We start from the raw sequence: 14,157 nt of genomic DNA on the forward strand, positions 1-14,157 counted from the left end.
TTTTAAATAATTTAAACACGCTTCCTCCCTTGATGTAGTCACTAATAACTTGTTCCATGACATACTGGTAGCTTTTGCCTATCCAGTATGTTTCCAAACATGCTTCGGAGCTGGGCCCCAATGGTTTTGCACACATTTGCACCTGTTTGTCTGCTCACAGTTTCTATGGCTCACGCTTGACCCCAAAGGCTATGACCCCGTCACCTCTGACCCCTGCTAAAACAATCAATAGAATAGCAGAGCTGCGTGCCACAGGAGTGGGAGGTCCGACATCTGACGGCCATATGGAGTCAGTCTGCCACATTATACAGATGCTAGAACTTGGCCTAATGATATACCACTTGTATTGATCTGGCTATTGCTGATTCTATTTGGAGAACTGTTGCTTTTACACAGGAGAGTGTATAGGAATACAACTCAAATAGAACACTATTTGAGATTAATTTATTTACAAATAAATGAATATTTTTTTAAATTAATTTACAAATGAAAAATGATAGAAATGTATAAATGCATTCAGTTATTTATATTATTTTTAGACAAGAGCATGGAAGCATGATGACTGTGGATTTATTCCATAGTAAACCACATTCATATCTGTCATCCCCCCCCCCAGGAGCAGACAGGCTCTGAGAGTGAGGGAACACAAGGTGTTGGGGCCGTATGTGGACGGCCTGTCTCGTCTAGCTGTGGCCAGCTACAAGGTACACCACAATACCACTGCTGTACCACTACCACCAGTAGTAGAGTGACTACTGATATGACCATGCTACTGATGATACAAGCTTTATTCAATATTCATAAGCGACAGAATTGATACGATGATATGGTATCTCCATGAGATATTTATGGTCTGGGTTGGAGAGTAGAGAGGGGCGTGTCAGCTGAGAGGTTTGCTAGCTGTTCTCACATCAGTGGTAGTGTACCATGCTGGGGTGTTCATGCTCCCAGGGGATTTTATTAGGTCAGGATGTCTGATGAAGACCTAATGGTTGAAACATAATGATAAAATCACTTGGGAGCATGAACAACAGTGTGTGGAGTTCACTGAAAACTCGAGCACCTGCAAAAAAGTACCTGGATGCACGGCTGTTCTTCAGCTTTTGTAAATGTGTCATGCTGCCCTGCCCATGAGGGATGGTTTCTCTGGAAACAATATACAAGTATTTATTTGTTTACTAATGAATTATTTATAGCATCTCCCTTCCTCTCTCTGTTCTCCATTCTTCCTTTCTCTCCTGCCTACTTCCGTCCCCCGTTTGTCTTCTCACTCACTCTCTCTCTCTCCTTACATCTCTCACTGTCCTTCCATCCTCTCCGATACCCCCCTCCTCTTCTTCCTCTCTCCATCCACCCCTCTCCAATCTCTCCTAGGACATCGAGTCTCTAATGTCAGAGGGGAATAAGTCTCGTACGGTGGCCGCCACCAACATGAACGAGGAGAGCAGCAGATCTCACGCAGTCTTCAACATCATCCTCACACACACACTCAAAGACCTGCAGTCTGGGGTAAGCCATGCTGACACACAGGAACAGACACACACACACACACACAAACATGGAAACACACATGGACACAGAGACACAAACCCTCCATCTGGTTAAGGGGGGGTTCCCATACCTTGGTTTTGGAGGTTAACCCGCCAGATAATTTTTTATGTAGAAAGACTGGGAAGTCAAGTTCTTATGACTTTTTAAAAGGACATTCTACTCCAAAATTGATGAAAATAAAATTACGCTGACACCATCTAAAATATAATTTCCACCTCCAGAAATGAGTCCAATAACATATTGGTTATTGGTTACAGTGCATTTGGAAAGTATTCAGACCCCTTGACTTTTTCCACATTTTGTTACGTTACAGCCTTATTCTAATGTTGATTAAATTAAACATTTTCCTCAATCTACACACTACCCCATAATGACAAATATACATTTTACACATATAAAAATGTATATATGTATATATATATATATATATAAAAAAAAACTGATACCTTATTTACATAAGTATTCAGACCCTTTGCTATGAGACTCGAAATTGAGCGCAGGTGAGTCCTGTTTCCATTGACAATCCTTGAGATGTTTCTTCAACTTGATTGGAGTCCACCTGTGGAAAATTCAATTGAATGGACATGATTTGGGAAGGCACACAGCTGTCTATATGAGGTCCCACAGTCGACAGTGCATGTCAGAGCAAAAACCAAGCCATGAGGTCAAAGGAATTGTCCATAGAGCTCAGAGACAGGATTGTGTCAAGGCACAGATCTAGGGAAGGGTACCAGAAAATGTCTGCACCATTGAAGGTCCCAGAGCACACTGTGGCCTCCATCACTCTTAAATGGAAGACGTTTGGAAACACCAAGACTCTTCCTAGCGCTGGCCCACCGGCCAAACTGAGAAATCGGCGGAGAAGGGCCTTGGTCAGGGAGGTGACCAAGAACCAGAGGGTCACTCTGACAGAGCAACAGAGTTCATCTGTGGAGATGGTTGTCCTTCTGGAAGGTTCTCATATCTTTGCAGCACTCCACCAATCAGGCCTTTTATTAGAGAGTGGCCAGACGAAAGCTACTCCTCAGTAAAAGGCACATTAAACCCGCTTGGAGTTTGCCAAAAGGCACCTAAAGGACTCTGACCATGAGAAACAAGATTCTTTGAACTGATGAAACCAAGATTGAACTCTTTGGCCTGAATGCCAAGCATCAAGTCTGGAGGAAACCGGGCACTGCTCATCACCTGGCCAATACCATTCCTACTGTGAAGCATGGTGGTGGCAGCATCATGCTGTGGGGATGTTTTTCAGTGGCAGGGACTGTGAGACTAGTCAGGATCGAGGGAAAGATGAACCGAGCAATGTGCAGAGAGATCCTTGATGAAAACCTGCTCCAGAGCACTCAGGACCTCAGACTGGGGGTGAAGGTTCACCTTCTAACAGGACAATGACCCTAAGCACACAACCAAGACAACGCAGATGTAGCTTCGGGACAAGTCTCTGAATGTCCTTAAGTGGCCCAGCTAGAGCCCGGACTTGACCCCAATCAAACATCTCTGGAGAGACCTGAAAATAGCTGTGCAGCGACGCTCCCCATCCAACCTGACAGAGTTTGAGAGGATCTAGAGACGAATGTGAGAAACTAGTTAAGGTCTTGTTGAGCAGCTAATTAGTAGAATCAGGTGTTAAATTAGGGTTGGCCTGAACCCACAGGATGGTAGATCTCCAGGAAGAGGGTTGGGCAGCACTGGTCTATATCATGTGTCAACCTCATTCCACGGAAAGTCAAGTGTCTGCGGGTTTTTTCTCCTCCCTCACTAATTAGTAAAGAACTCCCCTCACCTGGTTGTCGTAATTGAACGGAACAACCAAAAACCTGCAGACACTAGGCCCTCCATGGAATGGGTTTGACACCCCTGGTCCATATTATCGGGTATGCTATTAGCATTATCACCTGTAGCCCAACTGATGCAGCATAGTATCTATAAATAGGCTGAAGCATGGGGTTGCCTATTTGCATTTACCCTAATGTGCTAATCATTAGCTAGATCCCAAATGTGATATTTTAACTAGTTATACATATTGATGCATTTTATGTCCCCAAGAAATGACAAACACAGTGAGTATAATGTAGGCCTACCTGTTAAGGTAGTTTTGGGTAATCCGCCACCAGGTGTACTTCTCACCGAAACCACTTCATGTCACACATTTCCCCACAACTCTTTCCCTGGTTACCACTACTCTTGCTCAACTAAAAATGTAATCTGGCTAATCACAGTTTCTTAAGACACTCCAAAAAAAAAAGCTTGAGGGTGGTGTTTTATCCCAAGTTACCCCACAATTGACCCGTGTACCATCCAGCCCCACTCTTCCCTATGCGATAAGTTGCTTAACCATGCTGCTGCTTAAAACTCTGGGTTTTAAATGGTGCAGTTCACACATATTTAGGAGTTGAGAAATAAATCAATAAAGCTGGGACCCCCCCCCCCCTTTTAACAAAAACCATTACAACCGCTGTTTCCCCTGCGATTGTGTTATGAATGGTTGTGCATTGACCACTTGTCAAAATGCATGTTCCCTCCCTATGGCACTCGCAGCTTGAATGTGCCTTGTGAGGAACATTTCTCCCGCATCGAACGCACAACAACAAGTCGACTAGGTAAGTGTATAAACTATTCTACTATGGGGTTGTTTGATTTTTCTATTAGTTACTCGTTTTGTTTGCAGAGGGAAAGTAAATGTGGACTGTTTTAGCATTTTCAAATGTTCCAGATTTTTTTTGCCGTGGCGCAGCGCCACGCTGCAGCGGAAACACTGCGACTGCTGTAATGCTTTTGTTATCTAAAATTCTCTCATCCTCTCACTCTACTTCAGTGTTGCTCACAATTGTTTGTAAGGGGGCAACTTTAGGTTGAGACAACCATTGAGGGCTGCATGTCTTTAATTTGTACTTTTTCTTCCAATATTATCAATTGAGAGCAATAGAGCACATGCAACTGATGATACAGCACATCACAGATATATACATACACACACATCAAATAGGCTGCATCACATGCATAAGACCCATATTAAGGGTTACCACAGTAGTTGGATGAGCGAAAATGTCTTCTGCTCCTTGACTGAATTCTAAATGTATAGTCTGTTGCTATCCTTGTGAGGCAATCCATGTGTGCATTGGTCAGTCTCTCTGTTTTTTGTTGTATCTTTCCCTTGGAACTGGAGATAAACTGTGTTGAGGTGGCAGGTGATGTCTGTTAAAACAGCCTTAATATCCACTGTGGATCATCCAGCTCTGGCTCCACTCTCCCCCTGCTTGCAACAAATTCACAGATTTGAGGGAGGAGAGAGAAATCTTTCCAAAGCTGCCACGAGACAGCCATCTCACCTCATTGTGAAATATCAAGTCGCTGTATTCTGTCTGGTATTCCTCCAGCAACTTGCGGAATTGCAAATTCAGTGCCCTAATAATAATGTTCACCAAGCGCACGACCTGCTGCATCACATTCTGTAAGTCAATCTTTGAGTTTAGCCACAAGTGCTTCCTGATGAATGATACAACGAAACGTTACAAATTCGGGAATATACTCTCTCATCAGGCCTAGGAGTCCGTTTTCCTTCCCTCGCATGTTTGGTGTGCTGTCAGTGCACACAGATACCAGATTTGACTGGTCAATATTATTATCTGCAAAAAAATGTAACGAGGTCTTTCAGAATATCCTCTCCTCGTGTTTGCCCCTGAAGGGGTAGTAAACATAATAAATATCTCTCTGAACGACTCGTTTTGAGGGAAGCGGACACAAACACATGATTGGGCAATGTCATTTGAATCCAGTGCAATACTAAAACACGGCGCCACGGATATGTCAGTAATCAGTTGCTTACTGATGTCTATGCGTCTTGTTATGGTCTAGTCTGAGAGTTGCAGTCCCGTAATTTGCTTTAAAATAGCTACCTTGTTTGTGAAATCAGCATACACTACTTCGGCGGAGGTCAAAAACAGTCTTATCTCCGCGTCTGTGAAGGCCTTCTTGTTTCTCGCGAGCATCCAAGCCATCTCAAATGTTGCCTCTGTCGTTTTCTCTGCAACAGTGATAGATAGACCTGTCCGCTATTTGCTGTCCTTTGAGTTGCACACTTTTGTTGTTTCTGAGGTTGCTTTGTGGCAGATATTTGTTTCGTCAAAGTGGGCATGGTGTAACTGGAAATGTCGCTCTAAATTTGCTGGTTTCAAACAAGACAAAGTGAGCTAGTCCCATTATGCAGTATAAACAAGTCTGTCCATTTCTCTTGGAACTTTGTGTTCTTCTTGAATCGACCGTAGCCAACTTCTCTTAGCCACCAAAGCTACGTTAGCTAGCTGCAGTTCCCCGCCGCCATGTTCCCGATTTTTCTGGTTCTCCGGCGGTTGTTTGTTCATAGCTGTCACGTTGTTCTCCAGCCCTTTCCTCTCATCTTCATTGGCAATAGATTTTTGTTGATTTATTTTACAATAAATCGATCCATGTCGACCAGACTGCAAAATGAGCTAGTAGCAAACTAATATGTGTCGGTCGCTGTAGCTGAGCAGTTTGCGTTCTATTTCGGGCCTTTCTGTTCAACAGTTGTGCTGTACTGCCATGTATTGCAGTCCAGGGAACTATATATATATATATATATATATATATTCAATGAAGTGATTCAGGCCTACATTGAATTGAAATTGTATCATTATTATGAATGGAAAATCACTGCGATAAGAGTACCACTGCTCTACTTCTTAAGCACTTTCTATCTAGGGCACTGTGTGTGTAGGCTACGTTTAAACAGGCAGGCCAATTCTGATCTTTTTTTCACGTATTGGTCTTTTAACCAATCAGATCAGCTATGAAAGAAATATCTGATGTGATTGGTCAAAAGACCAATTAGTGGAAAAAAATATTCGAATTGGGCTGCCTGTGTAAACGCAGCCTAAGAGTGTCCCAGAGAGACTCTCCTGTCAGCGAGCCTCAGTTTCCACTGTTCAGGAACTAGCTAGTGATGTTAGCCTCCAAGAAAACCTTTTAAATAAGTAATGAGCTGCTCTCTCTCTGTCTGGATGTCAGCTGATCTGCTGCTGTGTCAGCCTGATCCTTTGTTATCCCAACAACACCTGGTCGCACATCCAACTGTGTGTGTGTGTGTGTGTGTGTGTGTGTGTGTGTGTGTGTGTGTGCCTGACTTTATTTACATGCATGTGTGTGATATAATCACCCAAGCCTGGTCTTCTGGGACAATGTATGAAGCACACAGATTTGAATAATGCAGGAGTGGAACAGTTGATTCTAGTCCAGGTCAAATAAGGCTGTGTTCAAGTCAATGAGTGTTGCCCATTGTTGCAGACTGACCATTTGATACCTTGTTGGTTGTGTTCCTGAATGCAGCCCCAGGTGCACATGCTGGAATGGAAACAAAGCTAAATATAGACTGAGCCGGATCATTGAAACTGACACACAAATGAAGTCTGTCCACGCGTCAACACACACACACACACACACACACACACACACACACACACACACACACACACAGTTTTGTAGTGCTATCCTTGTGGGGACCAAAGAATTGATTCCAGTCCAAAATCCTATTTTCCTTAACCCTTAACCTCAGTCTAACCTTAAGCCTAACCTTAACCCCTAAACCCTAAAACTATACCTAACTCCTAAACCTAACCCCTAAGCCTAAAATAGCATTTTTCCTTGTGGGGACCGGCAAAATGTCTCCACTTTTCCTTGTTTTACTGTCCTTGTGAGGAATTCTGGTACCCACAAGGATAGTTAAAGAAAAACACACACACACACACAGTGAGAGAAAGAGAGATCGTGAATCATTGGTTCTCCTTTTTCAGCTGTTGATGATATGCTTTATCCTCCCTTTACTGATGATTTGCATATCTCCATGGAAATTCAGTTCAATGCAAATTCACAAGGGCCTGTTGACAGTGCATGTAATCTAAGCCTGTGTGTCTGAGATGAGAGAGGGAAGTTTAGTATAGCATCTTTATAAAAGGGTGATAACGCAATAACTAAATCATAGGAAAGAGCAAAATATTTCCTGTGGAATCCAGTTGGTGAAAACAGTTTGAGGTACCAGCCAAATACTTGGAATCCTTTTTGACCTAGGTTCACCCCAGTTCATGCAGTCTTTTTCCTTCTTTCTGTTCTCTCTCTGGGGACAAGAGCAGTCTTTGTTTTCACAACACACTGTAGTCTCTGCCTGCTCTATTCCCACTCAGCACAACTCCGTACATAATTCAACCCCACTGCCCTTTGGCTCTCTCTACCCTCCCCGCTCTCTCTCATTTTTCGCTCAACTCATTCACTCACCCCATCTCACATACTTTCATTCTCCCTCCCTCACTCTTTTTTTTATTTTATATTTTACCTTTATTTAACTAGGCAAGTCAGTTAAGAACAAATTCTTATTTTCAATGACGGCCTAGGAACAGTGGGTTAACTGCCTGTTCAGGGGCAGAACGACAGATTTGTACCTTGTCAGATTCGAACTTGCAACCTTTCGGTTACTAGTCCAACGCTCTAACCACTAGGCTACCCTGCCGCCCCTTTCTCTTACATTCTCGCTCTTACATTCTTTCCGTCCTGCATTCTCTCTGTTCTTCCTCTGTCTTAAATCATCTCTCCTATCCAGAACGCTTTCCTCTTTATTTCTCTCCTTCCTCCATATCCTCTCTTCCCCTCCCTCCCACCCTACCTTTCTCATCTGTCAATTATCTCTCCGCCTCCCAGTCAAGCTTCAGTCCTTAATGCACACATACCTTATGTAAGATAAAGACCCCATTACGCACCCACCCACACACATACACCCCCCCCCCCCCTTGCACATGTATACTGCATGTAAATTATAGGATGGAAAATGTTTTGTCAACTTCACTGAAATCTGTCAATAAGTTGACATCCCAAATAAGCACAGTGTGCAGGACCGGAGTCCTTCTAGCATGTATTCCAACACAAATTAAGTTATTTTAATTGAAAGAAAATCTGCTAAAATGACTTCTATCCGTTCTCACTCACTACCTTTCATTTTTCTCCCTCCCTCCCCCTTCCTCTCTCTCTCACCCTTAAACCTACCACCTCCCACCCCCTTTAACCTCCCACCTCCCTCCCTCTTTGTCTCCCCCCTCTTCTATTCTATTTCTCTCCCTCCCCTTACCTGTTCCTCTCACCATAACCTTCCCCCTTCTCTCTCTCCCCCTGTTAACCTCCCCCTCACACCCGCCTCCCCCTTGTTCTCTCCCTCCCTCCCTATCCTTTCTGTAGACGAGTGGTGAGAAGGTGAGTAAGCTGAGTCTGGTGGACCTGGCTGGCAGTGAGAGAGCTGCTAAGACTGGTGCTACTGGTGAGAGGATGAAGGAGGGCAGCAACATCAACAAGTACGTCACTGAAAACACACACAGACACAGACACAGCTCCAAGTGTTCTAGTTTTAGCTTCAAGTTCCCAAATGAACAAAATTATACACACTTTACACCCAGAAAACATTCCATCGCTTATGATCGCGGCCCGGTGTGTGTGTTACAATATTTTTCCTGACGGAGGGTGTGTTCTCTGTGTGTCTCTGCAGGTCTCTGACCACTCTAGGCCTGGTCATATCTGCTCTGGCAGAACAGGGGTGTGGGAAGAACAAGACCAAGTTTGTCCCCTACAGAGACTCTGTACTAACGTGGCTGCTTAAGGTAAGACACACACACACACACACACATCTTCTCTTTTTCCCTGCTCTTAATATAACTTCTCTCATCCTACTTTTCCCCTCTCGCTCCCATATCTTTGTTGTTTCCTTTAATTAGTTGAACACTTCTGCCCCAGAATCATATTAAGATTTGGTCCCTGCAACCTTTTGTCTTTCTTTCATTCTCCCTCTCTTACTAACACTCCTTTCTCTTCCTCCCCGTCACCAGGACAGCCTGGGCGGCAACAGCCGCACGGCCATGGTGGCCACGGTGAGCCCGGCGGCCGACAACTACGACGAGACGCTGTCCACGCTGCGCTACGCCGACCGGGCCAAGAGCATCGTCAACCACGCCGTCGTCAATGAAGACCCCAACGCACGCATCATCAGGGAGCTCCGCGAGGAGGTGGAGAAACTACGGGACCAGCTGACACAGGCAGAGGTGAGGGGTGGAGGGGAGAGAGAAGGGGAAAAGGGAGTGAGAGGAGGAAATACACGGGGGGAAGGGAAGAGAGGCGGTGTAGCAGAGAAGAAGGGGGAAGAGGGAGATCAACTGAGACAGGTGAAGGTAAGGAGGGAGGGGAGGAGAGGGCCCACACCAGCTGGCAAAACTGGTTGCGTTCTGTTTGGAAATTGCATCCGGAAAATGAAGGCTTCATCAGGTGTAACAGAGAGCATTTGGTTATATGAAGACTTTTTTTCAACCGAAACATCCGTTTACAAATTACATCAACTACCACATCTTGTCTGCTGGGAGACAGGGAGAGGGAACACAATTAAGAGTGTGTTTTTCTTGTCTCCTGGCCAGTCTATGAAGGCCCCAGAGCTGAAGGAAAGGCTGGAGGAGTCTGAGAAACTCATCCAAGAGATGACTGTCACCTGGGAGGAGAAACTGCGCAAGACGGAGGAGATCGCACAGGTACACACACACTTGTACTTTCTGTCCTGGGTCATGCTCACTAGGCACAAAAAAGAAAACGGTCTGAAACTGAGTGAAACAGGGACTTTCTAAAATTGTACAATTAGACACGCTTCTTTTTTTGTTTTTGTGTTGCACAACATTTTAAAATGTTTTGCTTCTGTGTGCCCTTATTAAAACAACCAGCATGGATGCATTGTTTCCCTCTGTTGTGTGTCCTGTAGGAGCGTCAGAAACAGTTGGAATCTCTGGGCATCTCTCTCCAGTCGTCTGGCATCAGAGTGGGAGAAGACAAGTGTTTTCTAGTCAACCTCAACGCTGACCCCGCTCTCAATGAGCTGCTGGTCTACTACCTGAAGGTACACACACACACACACACACACACACACACACACACACACACACACACACACACACACACACACACACACACAGACACAGACACACACACACACAGACACAGACACACACACACACACACACACACACACACACACACACACACACACACACACACACACACACACACACACACACACACACACACACACACACACACACACACACAGACACAGACACAGACACAGACACACACACACACACACACACTAGTGGAGCAAGGGTCACCCGCCTTTGCTAATAATCCATCCACATGGCTATATGTGATAAAGTGAAAATCTGAGACCCGCACTTGGGCTCCCGAGTGGCGCAGCGGTGTAAGGCACTGTATCTCAGTGCTAGAGGCGTCACTACAGACCCTGGTTTGATTCCAGGCTGTATCACAACCGGCCGTGATTGGGAGTCTCATAGGGCGGCGCACAATTGGCCCAGCGTCGTCCAGGGTTGACCGGGGTAGGCTGTCATTGTAAATAAGAATTTGTTTTTATCTGACTTGCCTAGTTAAATAAAGGTTAAATAAAATAACACTCTAATATAGAAAATGCGCTGTAGGCTGCAGTCAGACAGCGGAAAGATTTTTTGACAGGGTGCAGGATTTTTTGTTGTTGCCTGATTTAGATATATTTCTGCTTATTTCCAACATTTTGGTAGGCTATTTGTTAGTCATCTTGTCTATAATTAGATACACACAGCTTCTCTTCTGTCATTATGTTGCCCTAGAAGACTAAATAAACCCTTGCTCACCAGATTGTCATAAATTATAGAATGAACACTTCACTCTAGTTGACAAGTTTTCTCTGTCATCTCTGCTTCTTTCGTGGAGCAATGACGTTTAGGGACCGGGGAGAAAATGCAATAAAAAACGGAAAAGATTTTCTGTACAAAATTTCCAAATGAAAGCTGAGAAAAAAACGACCCATCAGCTTGGATGCATATTTTATGTGGTTGAAATACACTGCTCAAAAAATAAAGGGAACACTTAAACAACACAATGTAACTCCAAGTCAATCACACTTCTGTAAAATCAAACTGTCCACTTAGGAAGCAACACTGATTGACAATAAATTTCACATGCTGTTGTGCAAATGGAATAGACAACAGGTTGAAATTATAGGCAATTAGCAAGACACCCCCAATAAAGGAGTGGTTCTGCAGGTGGGGACCACAGACCACTTCTCAGTTCCTATGCTTCCTGGCTGATGTTTTGGTCTCTTTTGAATGCTGGCGGTGCTTTCACTCTAGTGGTAGCATGAGACGGAGTCTACAACCCACACAAGTGGCTCAGGTAGTGCAGCTCATCCAGGATGGCACATCAATGCGAGCTGTGGCAAGAAGGTTTGCTGTGTCTGTCAGCGTAGTGTCCAGAGCATGGAGGCGCTACCAGGAGACAGGCCAGTACATCAGGAGACGTGGAGGAGGCCGTAGGAGGGCAACAACCCAGCAGCAGGACCGCTACCTCCACCTTTGTGCAAGGAGGAGCACTGCCAGAGCCCTGCAAAATGACCTCCAGCAGGCCACAAATGTGCATGTGTCTGCTCAAACGGTCAGAAACTGACTCCATGAGGGTGGTATGAGGGCCCGACGTCCACAGGTGAGAGTTGTGCTTACAGCCCAACACCGTGCAGGACGTTTGGCATTTGCCAGAGAACACCAAGATTGGCAAATTCGCCACTGGCACCCTGTGCTCTTCACAGATGAAAGCAGGTTGAGCAGATGTGGAGAACGTTCTGCTGCCTGCAACATCCTCCAGCATGACCGGTTTGGCGGTGGGTCAGTCATGGTGTGGGGTGGCATTTCTTTGGGGGGCCGCACAGCCCTCCATGTGCTCGCCAGAGGTAGCCTGACTGCCATTAGGTACCAAGATGAGATCCTCAGACCCCTTGTGAGACCATATGCTGAAGCGGTTGGCCTTGGGTTCCTCCTAATGCAAGACAATGCTAGACCTCATGTGGCTGGAGTGTGTCAGTAGTTCCTGCAAGAGGAAGGCATTAATGCTATGGACTGGCCCGCCCGTTCCCCAGACCTGAATCCAATTGAGCACATCTGGGACATCATGTCTCGCTCCATCCACCAACGCCACGTTGTACCACAGACTGTCCAGGAGTTGGCGGATGCTTTAGTCCAGGTCTGGGAGGAGATCGCTCAGGAGACCATCCGCCACCTCATCAGGAGCATGCCCAGGTGTTGTAGGGAGATCATACAGGCACGTGGAGGCCACACACACTACTGAGCCTCATTTTGACTTGTTTTAAGGACATTACATAAAAGTTGGATCAGCCTGTAGTGTGGTTTTCCACTTTAATTTTGAGTGACTCCAAATCCAGACCTCCATGGGTTGATAAAGCTTTTGGCAGTTGGCGTGTAGGCTGACTGGAACACGTACAGTTAGGTTCTAAAGCTTAGGCTTACGCACTGATGCCAGGTAGCCTAAAATAATGAGCGAAAAACCTCAACGTAGCCTATAGATATACATTTTTATTCAGCCCGCCACCGACCCGCCGTTGATCCACACAATATTTCATGACCCTAACCCCTCCGCGGGGACTTCAGGTTATGAGTCAACCCGCGGATCAATAAATCTCACACACACACACACACACACACACACACACACACACACACACACACACACACATACACCCACACACCATTGTAACATGGTATTGTTGTGTACTGTAGGAGCACACTAAGGTTGGTTCAGCAGACTCCCAGGACATCCAGCTGTGTGGGATGGGTATTCAGGCTGAACACTGCATCATTAACATCACAACTGACCAATGGGTGGTCCTCACTCCCCACAGAAACTCACGGTACGTATAGAACACTCCTGTTCATCTCAACCATCATCCTCCTCGTCAGTATAATCCACAACGGGGCAAGCCTGGATGAGGTGACGCCTTTCCAGAACCAAAATCTGGTTTTAAAAATGACCTTGTTACCAATTTTGCCCGCTAGCACCAGCTCACACCGCAGAAAATGTCACAGTACACCAGCAGTCATTATCATCATCATCATCTCAACGCACATCCATCATTATTGCGACACATCTTTAGCCAGAGATGTGGACTTGATTCACCTGTCTTGGACTCGAGTCTGACTTGAGTCACAAATTTGATGACTTGAGACTCGACTTTGAGACTCGACTTGAGACTCGATTTTGACTTGCGGCCTCAAGACTTGAGACACGACTTTGACTTGAGACTGAAATTATCTGGCCAGGTTTTGTAACGTTTTGTCGCTCATTTTGTGGCACTGAGTCTCAGTGGATTAGGCTACTCTCCACGCAGCCAGAGACCACTTGCAAAAAAAAAAAAGATTGGCTAGTGAAACGCACAGGCCTACGGCATTGCACACAATTTTGTTTAAAAAACATCTGTTTCAGAACCAATAAATTGCGTGTCTTGACTGTTGACCAATGACCAGTCATCAGCATTGGCACGCAAACGTGGGCTCACATATTCAGATTAGTCACCCAGAAAGAGCTTGTTAATTTTCTCCGGTATTGCCTGGCAAAAACAGAGTAGCCTGTGGCAACAGTGGCAAGAAAAAGTATGTGAACCCTTTGGAATTACCAGGATTTCTGCATAAATTGGTCATAAAATTTGATCCAATCTTCATTTAAGTCACCACAATAGACAAA

General features: G+C 45.2%; 1 protein-coding gene across 1 annotated transcript in view; it reads left to right on the forward strand.

Moving 5' to 3' along the window:
• The window catches only part of LOC139383361 (kinesin-like protein KIF13B), an 86,839-nt gene that overhangs the window by 39,896 nt on the left and 32,786 nt on the right, over positions 1–14,157 (forward strand). Inside the window, exons 8-15 of the mRNA XM_071127872.1 lie at positions 617–704; positions 1,375–1,509; positions 8,788–8,900; positions 9,092–9,203; positions 9,429–9,641; positions 10,008–10,118; positions 10,343–10,477; positions 13,197–13,327. Of these exons, the coding sequence (XP_070983973.1) occupies positions 617–704; positions 1,375–1,509; positions 8,788–8,900; positions 9,092–9,203; positions 9,429–9,641; positions 10,008–10,118; positions 10,343–10,477; positions 13,197–13,327 (1,038 nt within the window). The remainder of the gene's footprint in view (positions 1–616; positions 705–1,374; positions 1,510–8,787; positions 8,901–9,091; positions 9,204–9,428; positions 9,642–10,007; positions 10,119–10,342; positions 10,478–13,196; positions 13,328–14,157) is intronic.

The sequence above is a fragment of the Oncorhynchus clarkii genome, chromosome 25 (genome assembly GCF_045791955.1).
Source record: "Oncorhynchus clarkii lewisi isolate Uvic-CL-2024 chromosome 25, UVic_Ocla_1.0, whole genome shotgun sequence".
NCBI classification, from domain to species: Eukaryota; Metazoa; Chordata; class Actinopteri; order Salmoniformes; family Salmonidae; genus Oncorhynchus; species Oncorhynchus clarkii.